The 16,210-nt window shown below is 36.4% G+C and overlaps 1 protein-coding gene across 2 annotated transcripts; it reads right to left on the bottom strand.

The window, feature by feature from the left end:
• Positions 1 to 2,270: 2,270 nt before the first annotated feature.
• LYVE1 (lymphatic vessel endothelial hyaluronan receptor 1) lies at positions 2,271 to 15,859 on the bottom strand. Of its 2 annotated transcripts, XM_083348671.1 has the most exons (7): positions 15,726 to 15,859; positions 14,842 to 14,915; positions 11,079 to 11,247; positions 9,877 to 10,016; positions 5,776 to 6,042; positions 3,688 to 3,766; positions 2,271 to 2,958 (listed from the first exon to the last, which is right to left on the bottom strand). In XM_083348671.1, exons 3-7 carry the CDS (start codon positions 11,237 to 11,239, stop codon positions 2,787 to 2,789), a joined length of 819 nt encoding a protein of 272 aa, XP_083204797.1. In that variant the 5' UTR covers positions 11,240 to 11,247; positions 14,842 to 14,915; positions 15,726 to 15,859; the 3' UTR covers positions 2,271 to 2,786. The 2 variants fall into 2 exon arrangements, with proteins under 2 accessions (XP_083204797.1, XP_083204796.1); XM_083348670.1 differs by lacking the exons at positions 14,842 to 14,915; positions 15,726 to 15,859 and adding an exon at positions 14,344 to 14,608.
• Positions 15,860 to 16,210: the final 351 nt, after the last annotated feature.

Below are 16,210 nucleotides of genomic sequence, written 5' to 3'. Positions count from 1 at the left end.
AAGGTTGGGAAACGCTGTTTTAAAATTACGAGAGGCAAAGAAGTAAGAGTCGGAATGTTGATTAGTCGTGACCTTCCGGTAGGATTCTTTCAAAGGATTGTCCTTGCATAGAAAGAGTGCCAAGTGCAGTCCTACAATAAACGCTTATTGGAGACGGCGTGGCGCGAAAACGAGGCAATAGGTTAATTTCGGATTGTTGAAATCCTTAATGATTTTATAGGATTCGAGCGCGCCAGCTGTCAAGTAATTTCCAGTAAACAGAACTGCCGACTATAGAAGAATGGACTTTAAAAGTTTCTGACCTGGCGGAAATGGCAAAGATCTCGGCTTACTTGAAAGACCATTCGCAACAACGTTATATTACCGAGTGGAAAAAAATGGATTGATTACATCCAGAATAAATATGGGACTAAAAAAGTTTCATTTAGCATTTGCATAAGTTTTGATGCGGTATTAGTATTGCTTGTAGTCATTTTATAGGAGCTAGAGTGCGATAGACTTAATAGCTGATTGTTGTTAGCATATGGTTGTTTATGATTGTTTTTACTTTTATATCTTGTATTTATCTCTGGGAAGTCGGGGACGGGGAGGGGGGAGGGTTGGGAAGGGTTGGGTAGGGGGTGGGGGGGAGGGGTTGTTAAAGATAAAATGTATTGAAAAACTTTTCAATTAAAAATAAAGTAATTTCCAGTAAACATGCATGCGTGCATCGAACCTTAACATCGATCTGACCTTTGCCACAAAACTGCCTGGAAAACTCAGATCACCTTGCTTTTGCATGATTTGTTAAAAGAAATCTTCAACATTAAATCCCATCCCACCTCTGTGCTAGCAGTGAGTTCTGACGGATCCAAAAGTTTTGATGTTGGATCTGATGCTTAGGTTATATACAGGATTCACTTAAAATCACCATTGAAACACATTTTATCTGGCTGATCTGACAGTTTTTGGTACATCTGTGGTGCAGGAAACAGGCTTCATTTTGTATACAGATCATCTCCTATCCATCACAATCATGGATCCAATAAGTTTTTGGCACATTGTTAAAGATATGGATTCAAGACATAGGTTCTATTGACAAAACTGAAACAGCATGGAAGAAAAACAAAAAAAATATTTTCTGGTCTTTTATCATAGAAAGCGTTTAATTCATTTCAACATGGCCCACAAATGTGTGGAACTGTTCCTTTCCTGGCAAGAAAAATAGAATCTAACCATTGATTATTTAAGCTAATTATTTAAAATAGCATGAAGAATTATTTACTTGAACCAATAATTATTTCTTTAATTGCTCCAGGTATTTTCAACCTATGTTTTTTTTCCGAGCAAATGTATTAAAGCATATTGGATTGCAATAAGCATTTTTTCTTTCAGACAAATTCTGACTACTACCCTGGCTACTCATTTAGATTTAGAGATTTAGTAAATGTAAAAGAAATAAACAACGTTTTGATGGGGCTACATAAAAAGGAATGTTAGCAGCACAGTCCCTGTAATACATCCCCTATAGGTCAGGTACCTATGGATTTCTTGGGTAAGCATAGCCAAGAAATTCATGTTCATCTCATGTTTTTCACAAATATCCAAATCCAATTCAATAAGTATGGCCCATCTAAAGCAGTAACATTTAGGCTTTTTAAACCTAAAATCTTAAAACACTAATTTAGAGAGTAAGTCCTATTGAACTCCACTGTACTTACAGTATTTGAAATAAATATACTTGTAATATAAGTAGACAATGAAATGATTTGTCAAACACGTAGTTAAAAGCATGAAAGTGGTGTTATATTTATTTCTAGAAGTTCTCTATATAATATGAAATATATTTCTATAGTTTTTCAGATGAATCTGTCCATCTTTGGAAAGTAATTGTGAACAAATTCAGTTGTTGAAAAATGTGAATTTTTGTATCTATTTACAGTATTAAATAATTATGCAATTTTTGTTTATTTCAATGAAATCCTGATAAATATATTTGCATGTATATTATGGTAACAGCTACAACACTCAATTTAAAATTTTTATATAGCAGTCTTGAACATATTAGATGGTAGGTTCAAGAAATAAAATGGAATATATTTCTAGGTAAACGTATATGATTGGGCTGTTAAACATTTTTGAAATAAACTTGACTATGGCATGCATGGAAAAAATATAATTAATAGATTTTATTGCTCTCATTTTTTAAATCTTTTTCCCTTATTTAAAATTGATGTGTGTGATTTATTAGATTTCTGGAAAGAAGGCAGGAAGAGACACAGAAACTGGAATCACAAGAAACAATTTTTTATGGCTACGTAACAATTTGTGCTGTGAATCAGACATTTCCCTTTGTTCTTTTCCATCACTCTATGTTTTTGAACTTCTGTGATGACCTCTCAGTAAAGATATACTTTAAAGTTACCATCCTTTGCAAAATACAGAAACAGTTTCTCTGTTAAATCTAGTTCACATATTCAAGTTTCTCCATAAAATCTTTTGTATAACAAAAAAAATTCCATTTTTGTTTGATTGAGTTGCATGTCTGAATTCATGTTTTGGAAAGATATCATCGCTTCCTTCCTAAAAAGGCTTGTAACAAAACTGGAAATATGAGCTGTATAGATGTTACTGAAAGGAAGATCATTCCTCTATTGACAATGTATAAGCTAACATATGAAGTATGAAATGTTTGTATGGCACACCTGATACTAACTTTGGCAATACATACAATTATCAATTCATAAACTGTTAATTGGTTTATGCCATTTGTTCATGTGGCATCTGTTCATTGAGATGGCTCTGTCTTAAACTTCTGCTTCCAAACACTTTACTGGCGGATCAGACTTGACTTCTTCCTTTTTTCCATTCTTTAGGCCCTGCTCTGGAGGTTGGTTTTTTGCATTTAGTTCTTTGATGTTCTTGGTTTCTATTTCATCTTTCTTCCCCTTGCTTGAAAATAGAGATGTTTTCTTGTATCTTTCATCAAATTGAAAAACAAAGTTGATTAACAATTAATTACCCTGTATATAACATACAAAAATTCTAGAAATGAAAGCCATTATTGTACCTTGAACTGCATTTGCTTGAAATGCTGTGTCATTTATTTACTTAGCATATGGCATCTACAGAGGTCATGGACTCACTAATACACAAATTTAGTTTAAAGCGTCAGCATATATGTGTGTGTGTGTGTGTGTATGGCTGGAGGTTTGATTATATTTATAATCTATTCTAGATATATCTACACACACACACACACACACAGAGCTGGAGGTTTGATTTTAATCTGTAGATATATCTATACATACATAGAAAATATATATTTGATAGATGGATAGATTTTATATATGAAAGCCTTTTCATATGCTATAATAGAAACAAGGTTTTACCATAACCACTTTGATTTTTTTTTATTAAGAGATGGTAGAAAAAATACTCACTGCCACTGCACTGTTGCAGATTTTTCTATCAGAACGTATGTTATACATTCATATATAGTATGCCTTACTTATATTTACGCTGCATCAAGAAAACATGAATAAATATATTTAATGATTAAAATCTGTCTAGTTGGTGACTTTAAAACATTCTATATACAATGAGAAGAATGCCTAAGTCATGTTACATATGAAAAGATAGCATTAGCATCCAAATATATGTTGCTGGTAGAAATGCAAGCATAGGAAAAGCAACAAGTATACTTACTTTTTGATATAGCAGACAGCTAAAACCATTGCTGCTGCACAGAAGAAGAGGGCAAGCACCAGAAGCACGATAGGTACAGCTGGAAAGAAGAAAGAAGTAACATTGAAATCTTGGAGACTAAACAATATTTTTTTTAATCTCTGGTGGCCGTATCAATGTTTTCTGGAAGAAAACTCAAAGTGGGGATTTTTTCTCCAGTGTTCATAGATGAGACTCCAATGGCAGAAGAGTTAACACCATTCTCCAGAACTGATTGGATGAAACAAGAAAGTCCAGTTGCCTCATGAAAAAGCATCTTTGGGATAACTATGACCTGGATGACTGAAAAACTCCATAGACATTTAACCACTTGGTACATTCATATCTAAGCAGTAGATGGCTACCCATCAGTAATACTTTTCAAAAGTACCCATATATACTTGCAAACAAACCCATCAACAGCTGAGCTAATCCTCAAATTTTTAACCAAACTACCATGAAAATGTGCCATCCATGAATAAGCCAATTATGAAAAATTAAGATGGACTCTGTTCTGAAAAACAACACTTGTTGATCAAAATAGAACAACAAATGAAATCTTTCAGAATATAAAAAATATGAAAATATAAAAGAAACATACAAAAATGTTGAGGGCTTGCCTATCCATGGATGATGGATTTTTCATAGTATTTTGGTTAAAAATTGGAGGGTTGGCTTATCTGCAGATGGAGGTATCCATGAATAAATATGACTAGTCACTAGTCAGTAGTTTTTATAATTGTGGCTTTCTAGTTGTTTTCCACTAAAGCAAAGGGACGCGGTGGCTTAGTGGGTTAGGACGCTGAGCTTGTCGATCAGAAGGTCGGCAGTTTGGCGGGTCGAATCCCGAGTGCCGCGTAACAGAGTGAGCACCTGTTACTCATCCCAGCTTCTGCCAACCTAGCAGTTCGAAAGCACGTAAAAATGCAAGTAGAAAAATAGGGACCACTGCGGTGGGAAGGTAACAGCGTTCCATGCGCCTTTGGTGTCTAGTCATGCCGGCCACATGACCACGGAGACATCCTCGGACAAGCGCTGGCTCTTCAGCTTTGAAACAGAGATGAGCACCGGCCCCTAGAGTTGGAAACGACTAGCACGCATGTGCGGGGGAACCTTTACCTTTACCTTAAAGAAAGAAGCAGAGTGAAAGTGTATGCATTTGTTTAGTTCAATAGGCCAGACTTCATAGCTTCCTACGATATATGATCAAAAGATTGTTACTGCCTCTTCATTGCTGTTTGTATTTTCACCAAGTGAATTTGAAGAAATTTTAATTTTAGATTTTTTTATACTGGAATTTAAAGAGGCGGCTACTAATTTTGCTACTACTTTGTAAAAAAAAAAACCACCTTGGAAACTGTTAATTTTGTCCACAGTCTTGGATGAAAAAAGACGAATATTTTTTATGGCTTAGAACGTACCCACTAGTGGGCTGTGAGGGGTTTGCAACAGGGCTGCAGAAACAGCCAGCGAGTGCACATGCATGTGCATCCTCACTTGCATGAGTGCGGGCACAGGGACGTGGTCTCCATTTAAGTGAGCGCAGGCACACATGCATGCTGCTCACACAAATGGAGCTGTATGCGTGCGTGTGCTTGCCAGCCGCTCATACGGAGCCATCCCCCCTCTTTCCCCCACCCCCCTCCATTGCCGATCCGCAAAGCCGGAAACATTGGAAGAACTCCGTCTGGCTTAGAAGGTTCTTTCCTCCTTTAGCCAGAATTGCTTGAAAATACTAGTAACAAAACATCTCTTTCCTGAAGACAAAGGTATTCTTTTGAACATGCCCAACACAAAAACAAACCTACAACTACAAATCCACACCCATATCTAAATAGGCCAGGAGAACAATTGTTCCTATTTTCAATTATCAGTGCCCTCTGTTAAGAGAACCAGTTTGATGTGGTGCAGGTACTGGGCTAGAAGCCAGAGGGCTGTGAGTTCTAGTGCCGCCTGAGGCTTGAAAACCAACTTGGTGACCTTAAGCCAGTCACTCTCCTTAACCCTAGGAAGCAGGCTATGGCAAACTACTACTAAAATCTTGCCAAGAAAACTGAGTATGGCTATTACCTCCAAATGGGACACCCTCATTTTTAAAGGCAGTTCGTTTGTCAGTGTAAAGCAGATTTTCCTTCTCGGGAGTGGGTTCGGGTGATAACATTTCTGTTACACATATGATACGATACTTTGGGAGCTTTGGAGTTTTTAGTAACGGAGTTGTGTCAACCCCCGTGGAGGTATCCTGAAATGAGGCTGTTAAGGTGGAGTTCATCTCAGTGGAACTGTCTGGTATTGTAACTGTGCTTTGTTCTGGGATGCATGAATTAATCCACGTATCTGAAAAGAGGACGAGAAAACAATGCAATGAGATTTGTTGATGCTATTTTATGCACATTTTTATATAAAAAAACAATGCAGTGGACATCTTACTAAGCGTTATTCTACATAGCTAAAAGGAAGTACTATAGAGTAATAGAGCAGTCCTATTAGATTACTCAGAGAGATCTGATATTGAAGTATCTGTCAGAGACCTAACGCTTTGCTAGGTTTATCCCAGTAAGATGAAATTCTGGAAGAAGCTGCTGCCATAATTCTTCCTCCCTGTTCCACTGATTGTTTCTAAGTGGGAGAGGATTCATTTAGATTTGTATAAAGTAATCTCATTTAGTTTCTGCATCTGGGTATGATACGATATGCAGATGTTTGAATTCAGTGGGCCTATCTAACAAAATGACATTCAGTGGTGAGAGAAGTAAGGTTTTACACACTTAGGCAAGAAAAAACAAATGCATGGGTGTAGAATAGGCTCAATAGTAGTAACTGTAAGAGGATTCTTGGAGTCCTAGTGGAATATGAGCCACCGGTCTGCTGCAGCTGCCAAAAAAGCCAACACAGTGCTAGGCTGCATTAACAGAGGGATAGAATCAAGATCCTGTGAAGTGTTAATGCCACTTTATAATACCTCTCTCTCTCTCTTTCTCACATCAGTGTTTCACTTTGTTGCTTTTCCAATACAAAATTCAGTAGGTCAGTGTTGACAAGATTAGAAAATTATCAGAAAAAGTAGAGGCAGCAGCAGCAAGTCCAAGATAATAAAGATGATGGCTGCAATTATATGTTCGAAGCCCCCACCTCACCAGTGCAAAAATAAAAGAAAGAGGATTTTAATCACATGATGTAGCCACTATATTGATTATTTTTTACTCTCTGGTTATTGGTTAAAAATAACACAATAAACTAGTGACTCTGCTTCCTTCCTCAAAAAGGTAAATAAAAACTATGGTCAGCTTCCTCAAGACCATAGAAAGCTAAATGGCTTTTTTCTGGCATGTTTATCTCGGTACCTTGTTTCCTTTCTTAAAATATGCAATTAACCAGACTAGTAGGAAAATCCAGCTGTGAAGCTGGAGACCAGAATGATTTTCTATGGAAATAAGAGAAGAAAGTATAATATCTCCCAGTTTCTACTGTGTGTTCTTGATGACAAATATATGTACAGGAGAATAGAATCATGCACATTAATTGCATCAGAACAATTAACAATGCATTTAGTTTGATCCTCTGGCCAGGAAGAACAGTGATTCTAAAAGTCACCGATAGCATTGGTAGAAAAATCTCAATTTCGATGATCTTGTGGTATATTATGTATAAAGGACTACTGAGATCAAATAATTATTTTTTTTTATTTTAATTCCATTTATATCCCGCCCTTCTCCGAAGACTCAGGGCGGCTTACAAGCTTAGCAGTAGCCTTCATTCTATGTATATGCCTGCTTATTAGGGCTTTCACACACATCCCCCAAGCGGCATTATTACAAAGTCAGCTTAATTGCCCCCAACAATCTGGGTCCTCATTTTACCTACCTCGGAAGGATGGAAGGCTGAGTCAACCTTGAGCCTGGTGGGATGCGAACCTGCACTAATTGCAGGCAGCTGGTGTTACTTAAGGAGGCATTAGCCCACTGCTCCACCAAGGCTCTTAGAGACTACTAGTGATTATTGATCAACTAGAATTAGATAGATTAAATAATTCCTATTTGAAAGATCAAATTTCAATTTTTTATATTGCTTGAAAACTATTATAATACCTGAATGACTATGCTTATCTTAATATTTGTAGTGATGGAAGGAAATGACCCTTGCACTGTTCTTGAGGTCAGACCCTGACAGGAAATGTGATGACACATATTAATGAACTGAATAGGATGTAAATGAGAGCTGCATTATGATATTGCTATGAGTCTCTGTTGAAAAGCCAAAAGGATCATTGGGTTCTGCATTATGTTATAAAAATGCCTGTTACCATGAACAGCCATGAGAGAAAAGTATAGCTGTTTATTTGCTTGTTATTAAAGCAGACTACTTTAAAAGAATTGTGTGTCTTTAAAACAGAGCTTGTAGTTTAAAAATTAGTATTAGGATCATGTCTAGGTTGCCCTTTTGAAATAGATAGACCAAAACATTCAGTACCCTAATATTGAATAATTTTCTACACATCTTTCCCTATAAGAGTTCTTAGGAGGACTGTGTTCAGTAAGGCTAGGCATATGTCATATGAATGAAATTATGGCCTATCTTGCAATTTTCTAGTGGCATATCTTCCATGTCTCAAGCAAGTAGCACCCAGTAAAATCTTTATGGTTTTTCTCTTTATTTGGAGTCAAACAGATTTTTTTTAAACACTTCTTGAGATCTCAGAAAGTACATTACCACCCTAAATTGTCAAAGTGACCAAATTCTAATTCCAGAGAGGTACTGAAGGCCCCATAATCACTTCTGATTAAAAGATGTACTTCTCCATCAATTGATGCCATTGAGATAAGTATGGGGAGAATTCCAGATGACAACATAGGAACTCCAGGTTCCTTGCAAGTATAAATCAGATTACAATATTCTGTATTCTGGTTCATTTTAATTATTTTAGAGGGCAAAATGTTGTGCAATTTTCTTCTTATTTTTAATGTTCTTTCATGGGATTTATTTATTTCTCTGATTTAAAAGCCACCCTTCTACTCAAAGTGACAAATATTTGAAAAAAATATTAAATTAAAACTACTACCATAGTGGAACCAGTGCTTTTTTTGTCATAGAATGCACTGGAACGGAGTTCCGGCACCTTCTTTCGACTGATTTTCCAAGTTTTAAATGTAACTTTTGAAAATTTGATGTTTGGTCCACATGGACTTGAATTGCCCTGTCTAGCATAGCAGGTTAGTGGCAAAATCATTAAAATGGTGCATGCGGGCTGCTTTTGTGTTGAGTCCGATGCATGTGTACTTCGTCCGTGCTGGTTGTAATGGTGCTGCTCGGGTTGTGGCACTGCTCAGCTGGTTGTGTGGTCGCTTGCTAAGTGCTTACTGTGGGCGGCAACCGTTATGTTTCACTACACAAATGACATGTGCGGGTGTGTGTACAGTGATTGACTGTGCGAAAGGTAAATAATTTCTTTATTTAAAAAATTGTTGGTGAATTGAAAATCTTTTTTTAATTTTTAGTGTAAAATTTACTATGAACATTTGCCTTAAATACAATAAATTAAATTTATGTTAAGAACTGTAAATAATAAATAAATAAATAAATAAATAAATAAATAAATAAATAAATAAATAAATAAATAAATATTAACAAGATGTGAGTTCTGGCACCTTTTCTCTTACAAAAAAAAAGAAGCTTTTGTCTTTACAGATTTCGTATCTCTGAGAGAATGTGGCCAAGTGCAAATCCCCCTAAAGTGCATTCTCTGAGAGCAAAGCAGGTGAAGGAACTGTCCTAGGAAGAGAAGTCAACTTCAGAAGAATTTCTTGCAAATATTAATGATGACCCATCTCTCACCTTAATACAATGTAACTTTTTAAATTAGAAAACAGTATATTTTGGGCACACCTAAAGCAATTTAAATTTCATAATGCTCTTCCATGCTACAAACTTTGACTAAGGGAAAAACAGATAAACCTGTCAACTGTGGCTTAGCTGACTTGATAATAATTTAACTTGCAGTTTCTCAGGCTCCCCAGGAAGCTATTGTACAGTGAATTTGTTTACACTGGAATCCTAGAAGTTGGCCACAATCTTCTAGCGGTAGTGAAATCTCCACAAATATTATTACCTTAACTCTTTCAGGAGGGATTCTAGTGCAAAATACTATTACAGTCCATATCTCATCCCACTTACCTGAAGAATTATAACAATAAACACGAGCTTTACTGTCTGGTTTCATTCTCCAGCTGGAAATCCCAGTTTTATTCTGACCACATTTTTCATTTGGAATTATCCGAGAAATTACAGCATAGCCTTCTGCTACCCAGCCAAAACTAGAGTGAAAAGCATTGTTTTCTATTAGATGTATGACCTTAGCAACAATGAAGTGTCACTATTCAAAGTTTATATATACAGTACTACACACAACAGTGTTTCTCGGCCTTGGCAACTTGAATATGTCTGGACTTCAATTCCCAGAATTCCGCAGCCAGCATTCTTCCCCAATATTATTCTTCATTTTTATGATTCCACCCTCCTTGTTCAGTTCTGAAGCTAATAATATCATATTTGAGGTTACTTTCTCGGCCTACTATTTTTTACTCAGAAGGAAATGATTATTATCAGGGTTAAAGTCCCCAATCGGTGGTCTCCTCCCCATAAACCTTTGGCTGTGGTTTTCAGAGTCTCTCCAAAAGTTAAAGGTTTTAATGTTTCAAAAGGGGAAAGCTATGAAATACATGGTAAATCATAATTAGTGCTATTAATTTAAATTTAATTTAATTTAAAGTCAATAGATATTTGTTTTTGTCTTGACTTAATTCATTTTCATTTGGGAGAGTTTGCACAGGTCACTGTTCTCAAGTGCCATGTGTAATCCACAGCCTGAATCATTTGTGCAAAAAGTAAAAAAGATTTAAAAATGTTCAGGTTAGGTGCAGTGAAAAGCAACCCTCAGTGACACAGGATGATTCAACCTTTGGAAAACTGAGGATAATTTCGAGAAGTTTGTGATATGCACAAACAATTTCTGTTTCAAGTTTCAAGTTGCACATTATTAGATATACATTTAAGTGCACCTCAAGTGCTTATCTGAAGCCACACTCCTTCATATTTATGCACAAATAATATACATGATGGTTTTCAGTCTATGCATATGAATCTGTGGGAAAAAAGGGAATAAATTTATTTTGGGAATAAATAACCAACTTTTTCTGCTATAAGAATAAGAGGGACTATTTAATTTTTAATTGTTTGCATGCTTCCAATCTTAATTTATTTCTGAGTAATAATAATAATAACAATAACTTTATTTTAAAAATGGCATGAAAAAAGGTAATCTCTATGCACGTTACCATAAAACATTTAAAAGTAAAGGTTGGAAAGATTTTCTGTACCTGCAAGTTTCAAAGCCATGCTTCCAAGCAGCTTCAATCTTAGATTCTTGTGCTAATGTTAATCCCAGCTGCCTGCAAACTGTTTCTGCTTCAGCAAAATTAAAATTGATTCTATTCTTATCTGCAACAAGCGCTACACCTGCAATTCTGCAGTTGGTCATGTAAACATCTGCAAATAAGCAGAAATATATCAAAGTGATTACTTATGGATATTTAATATTTACATATTTATTTGCATTTCAAAATATGTGCCTTTACTCAGTCTTGATTCACTAATATTCAAGGAAGTGATAGAGATCCCCTGCTATTACAGATGGTGGTCCTGCATATATCCAAGATATTTTAGCTATAGGATTTTAGGGGTGTCAAACTGCCAGCCCGCGGGCCGGATGCATCATGCAGAAGCCGTGCCCACCCCATTGCCGGCAATGGCAAAACCATCCCGATACGTTGTGTGACGTCACGTGATGTGAGTTTGACATGTCTGACTTATAGGATCCAATTGGTATAATGCTTAGAATAGCATTATAAATTCAACTGGTGGAAAGATTGTGGTCCAATACATTCAGCTGATATCCAGTTGGAGGAGATGGATTTGAATGTCAGACAAGGACAGGGAAGAGCTGCTTTCAAACATCAGATTAATTTCCTAGAGACCTTGGTATGGCATCTCTCTCTCTACCAAAACTGCCAAACACTATGGGATCTGGGAAGTGGGGTTGAGCAAAAACAGTTTGGTGTGGGCCAAACCATGTATCCAGCCTCGAAAAATCCTGGACAATGCCTCTGTTTGGGATTTATGAAGTAAGCTGGTGAAACTTTTGAAGACTCCCTTTGACTACCAAAGATTGATGAAAGATCAAATCCTGCAACAACATTGGAATGATTTAAAGGTTAAGACCATTTAAGAACAAAAAGAAGAAATATAAAGTGGGACTATTTGATAAGGGATAAACTGTTTGATAACTTGGGAACTTGTAATTTCTAACTTCTAATTGACTTTTTGCTGAACCAGGACTGAAAAAATGAGAATTTATGGATTACATATAAATAACAGTTAAGCTATGGGAAGAGGGTTTTTTTATTTGTAATTTTAAAAGAGGGTGAAAAGTTACTATATTAGCTTAAGCTTGGTACTGTATGATAAAGGTTGGAAGCCACTTCTTTATTATTGCTTTGTTTCTTGTTTTTCCCTTTTTTGTTTTCCCTACACCTTCTGAACTTGTCTTTAACTTTTCTTTTTTCTTCTAGTTTATTTTATTTTAGTCTTTACTGTGTTTACTAAAAATGTCAATAACATTATTTTTTTAAAAAAAGATTTGGAGTGGGTAATTAAAGGCCCAGACAGTCTGATGCATGAGAAACAAGGATAGATAATAACAACAACAACAACAACAGTAATAACAATAATCAGGGAGAAGAAGAAGAAGAAGAAGAAGAAGAAGAAGAAGAAGAAGAAGAAGAAGAAGAAGAAGAAGAAGAAGAAGAAGAAGAAGAAGAAGAAGAAGAAGAAGAAGAAACAACGATGACGACGAACTTGGAGGTCTTCTAGTCCAACCCCCTGCTCAGGCAGGAAATCGTATATCATTTCAGACAAATGGCTGTCCAGTCTCTTCTTAAAAACTTCCAGTGTTGGAGTATTCACAACTTCTGGAGGCAAGTAGTTCCACTGATTAACTGTTCTAACTGTCAGGAAATTTCTGCTTAGTTCTAGGTTGCTTCTCTCTTTGATTAATTTCCATCTGTTGCTTCTTGTCCTGCCTTCGGGCGCTTTGGAGAATAGCTTGACTCCCTCTTCTTTGTGGCAACCCCTGAGATACCGGAACACTGCTATCATGTCACCCCCTAGTCCTTCTCTTCATTAAACTAGACATAGGGAAGAGGGTGCCAGAAAGAGAGAAAATTGGGTTTCCAAAGGAAGAGAATTAGGGGTTCTGTTTGCTTTGAACTCACATACACATTTCCCCCAACAAATCATCCTTAAAGAAATGCAACCTTCAGGGAAGAAAACCCTTGACCAGTTTTGTCGTACACATTAGTCTAGTCTATGCATTCTAATTTCAGTAGGCTTAGCACTACTCTTATTTTCCGTCTATCTTTCCAAATGAATCCTTCCTTTCCTCCAGTAATACTCACTAATTTCTACAGTAAGTCTGTTCTCACTATCTCATAATGTCTTTCCAATATGATCAGTCAACAATGGCATCTCCACTGCTGACTGCCTGTTATCATAAAAATATAATTTTTCCAGTAAAGTTTTTGTGACTAAATTGAATTTGTTGACAGCATGAAAATAATAATGAATTTAAGACTTTCTAATACTTAAATATCTTAATACAAAGGCATCCACAACAGTGGTGATACCTGAAAGCTAAAACCATCCCTCAAAATACTATCACTAAATATATCCCGAAGGTTTGATGATTGAGGCAAATTCTGAATGTAGGAAGAAGCAGACTTTTAGCATAAGAAACATTCTTTTTAAAAGTAGGTTCCTAATAGTTTTCATGCAAAAGCAAAAAAAGGTTCTTAAGTGTTCTCACCTTTAACGTTCTGTATATATATTTTCTCATCTCACTATAAGATGAAACTACAGCATATTACCTAGCAGAACACACATTCTGAATATCCAAGGTACTTGTTTTTGTAATATCAAATGTAATTATTTTTCATTTGGGAACTGCTCAGAACAGAAAGTTGTTTCTGTTTCCATTTGACACTTCATGCCTCCTATCCTATCCATGCCTCCTAATTTACCGCAGTACTTCAACCACATGACAAAATTAGCTCTAGCCCATGAAAAATCCATCCTTATCTTAAACTGACATATTTTTGTTAGAAAGGAGTCACTCAACCAACCAGAAAAGTATATTTGAATGAGCAAAAATAAATTAAATAAATAAAACACATTCTGCACATTGTAACTAACTTTGCTAGTTTGCACAGCATCTCCTTCCTAACTGATTTGCCAGTTTGAGAAACAAAACTGGCTAGTGTTCTTCGTAATCTGAACAAATTGAGGATCATTTGCTAGAACTTTGCTAGAACTTTGGCCATTAAACTTTTCTTAGACTTTAAAGTGCCATAAACTTTTTAAAAAATGTTTCTGGCTCTAAAATAAATTTAAAAAAGACCAACACTGTTGCTCCTGGAAATAACTGTGCTCCCTTCCCTACCTTACAATATTGCAATTTTTGTTCAAAAGATACCCTTCCTTGGTGCAAGACAGAATATGCTGAAAAACTAGCAGTTTATGGAAACTTACTTTTCAGAAGAATTACACCTTGTGTCATGATGTTTGCCACACAGATTGAGAAGAAAAAAGAGACAGTTCTACCATGGAATGCCATTGTTGGTAACACCCAAGGGCTGAGAGATTCAGATTGTTGCTTTTCCTCCAATGCTGGGAATGCAGTGTGATGCTATATTACCCCTTGAACACATCCAATATGTTCTTTTCTCATGAGTTGCTAAACAGCTTCTTCTTCTTTGCTTCCTCTTTTATCACTTTGGTGTCAAGGATGCTAAACAGCCACTGACTATTTTACAAGCAAAGCTGAACTTATTGCTCTGCTCAAAAGCCATTCACTGACCAAGGTCACTATCTGGAAACACATGACAGCTCCCTCCCCTTCCCAACCTGTCATGGGCAGTCTGGAAAATACAATGAGTGCTGACTCAGAAAAATATACATCTGAGGAAGAGAGATAACATAGTGTAATATTCTTGTTCTTATAAACAGTGGGAAAATTTCCCAGTATACCTCAGGTGGTCATCCTGTAATAGTTCCTGTTTAGTCACTTGCTATTTGCTCAATCCTTCATCCAACTCATGCAGCTGTTTACAAGAAAAAAGATATGACATGGGTTGGCTACTTGGGATGGAAGAATCTATCTATGCACTGAATCAAGATGTCTAAACTATTTTCAAAATGGATGTTGGATTACAGCTGGAATGAATTTAAATGACTTCAAGGAATATCTATTCCCATATTCTTGGACCTTAAGATGCCCTGGCAAAATGAGGCAAGAGGGTTCCTACTTCAGAAAAGGTATTTCCAAGTGTGGAATGCTACCTCCAGGGAAGGCTTGCCTGATATCCACATTATCCAGCTACTAGGACAGTGGTTCTTAAACTGTTTGATCCAATTAACCTCTTTCTTAGTTTTGAATGTCTTTAAATATACCACCAACACCACCAAACCATACTGTTGTTTCACACAAGCATTTCAGTAGCAGCAATCCAAAACTCAATCTTTGATTTACAAAGAAGCAAATAAAATGGTTCCCTTTACCACCAGGATAAGCCCAAATTAACTTCTTAGACAGTGGTGGGATTCAAATATGTGAACAAACAGTTCTCTGTGTGGATGCCGCTTCCGGAAATCCATTCTGGGCCTGGGCGACAAAAAATTAGCAACTGGTTCTGCCAAAGTGGTGCAAACCGGCTGAATCCCACCACTGCTCTTAGAGGTAACTACCCCCAGTTTTAAGAACCACTGGCCTGAGGTCTACATGAAGATGTCCATGCTGTTCTCTTGGCAAGAATACGGGAGTGGTTTTCCATTGCCTGATGTCTTTTTGATTTTCTAGCTTGGCATACAGCTAGTCTTCCAACCTATTATTAACCAAGAAGTACCCTACTTACCTTCTCCTTGATCAGCCAAGGTCAACTAGGTGCACTGTCTACTGTGACAGAAAACATAAATAAGAAACTTTAAAACAGGTGGGGAAATTATAGTTGTGTACTGTAGATGATACTTGCTACAGTTTCCAAAAGCCAGACCCTACAAAACCAATGAGGAAGATTACTGGCAGCAGTATGGGTGGGGAAATGTCAGGATACTCTTCTAAACCAACATCTCCTGTTCTAGTGAGCAGCAGATATGCATGCTACATTTCTTGCTGTTTCCCACCATCGAAATTGGTCTTCAGATTTAACAACAAAATAGGCTTGTGCAAAGGGAAAATATATGCTTAGGAAATTGCAATGAGGATATTCATTCAGTCATTCATTCAATCAATCAATCAATCAATCAATTTCTATAGCCACCCATCTCTGTCAATGACTTACAATTAAATTAAAAATGCTAAAAACATTTAAAAAATGATAAAAACTGTAAAAACATTCGG

The sequence above is a fragment of the Vipera ursinii genome, assembly GCF_947247035.1.
Source record: "Vipera ursinii genome assembly, chromosome: 1".
NCBI classification, from domain to species: domain Eukaryota; kingdom Metazoa; phylum Chordata; class Lepidosauria; order Squamata; family Viperidae; genus Vipera; species Vipera ursinii.
This window is presented reverse-complemented; position numbering and strand designations above follow the sequence as displayed.

What these genes read in the sequence shown, in the direction of transcription:
- LYVE1 (XM_083348670.1), bottom strand. Translation starts at nt 14,428, where the DNA reads ATGGCATTCCATGGTAGAACTGTCTCTTTTTTCTTCTCAATCTGTGTG. An exon ending in AGGTGTAATTCTTCTGAAAA is followed by an intron (nt 11,248 to 14,343) that starts GTAAGTTTCCAT and finishes GCTTATTTGCAG; the next exon opens with ATGTTTACATGACCAACTGC. An exon ending in TGAGGGTGTCCCATTTGGAG is followed by an intron (nt 3,767 to 5,775) that starts GTAATAGCCATA and finishes TCTTCTTTCCAG; the next exon opens with CTGTACCTATCGTGCTTCTG.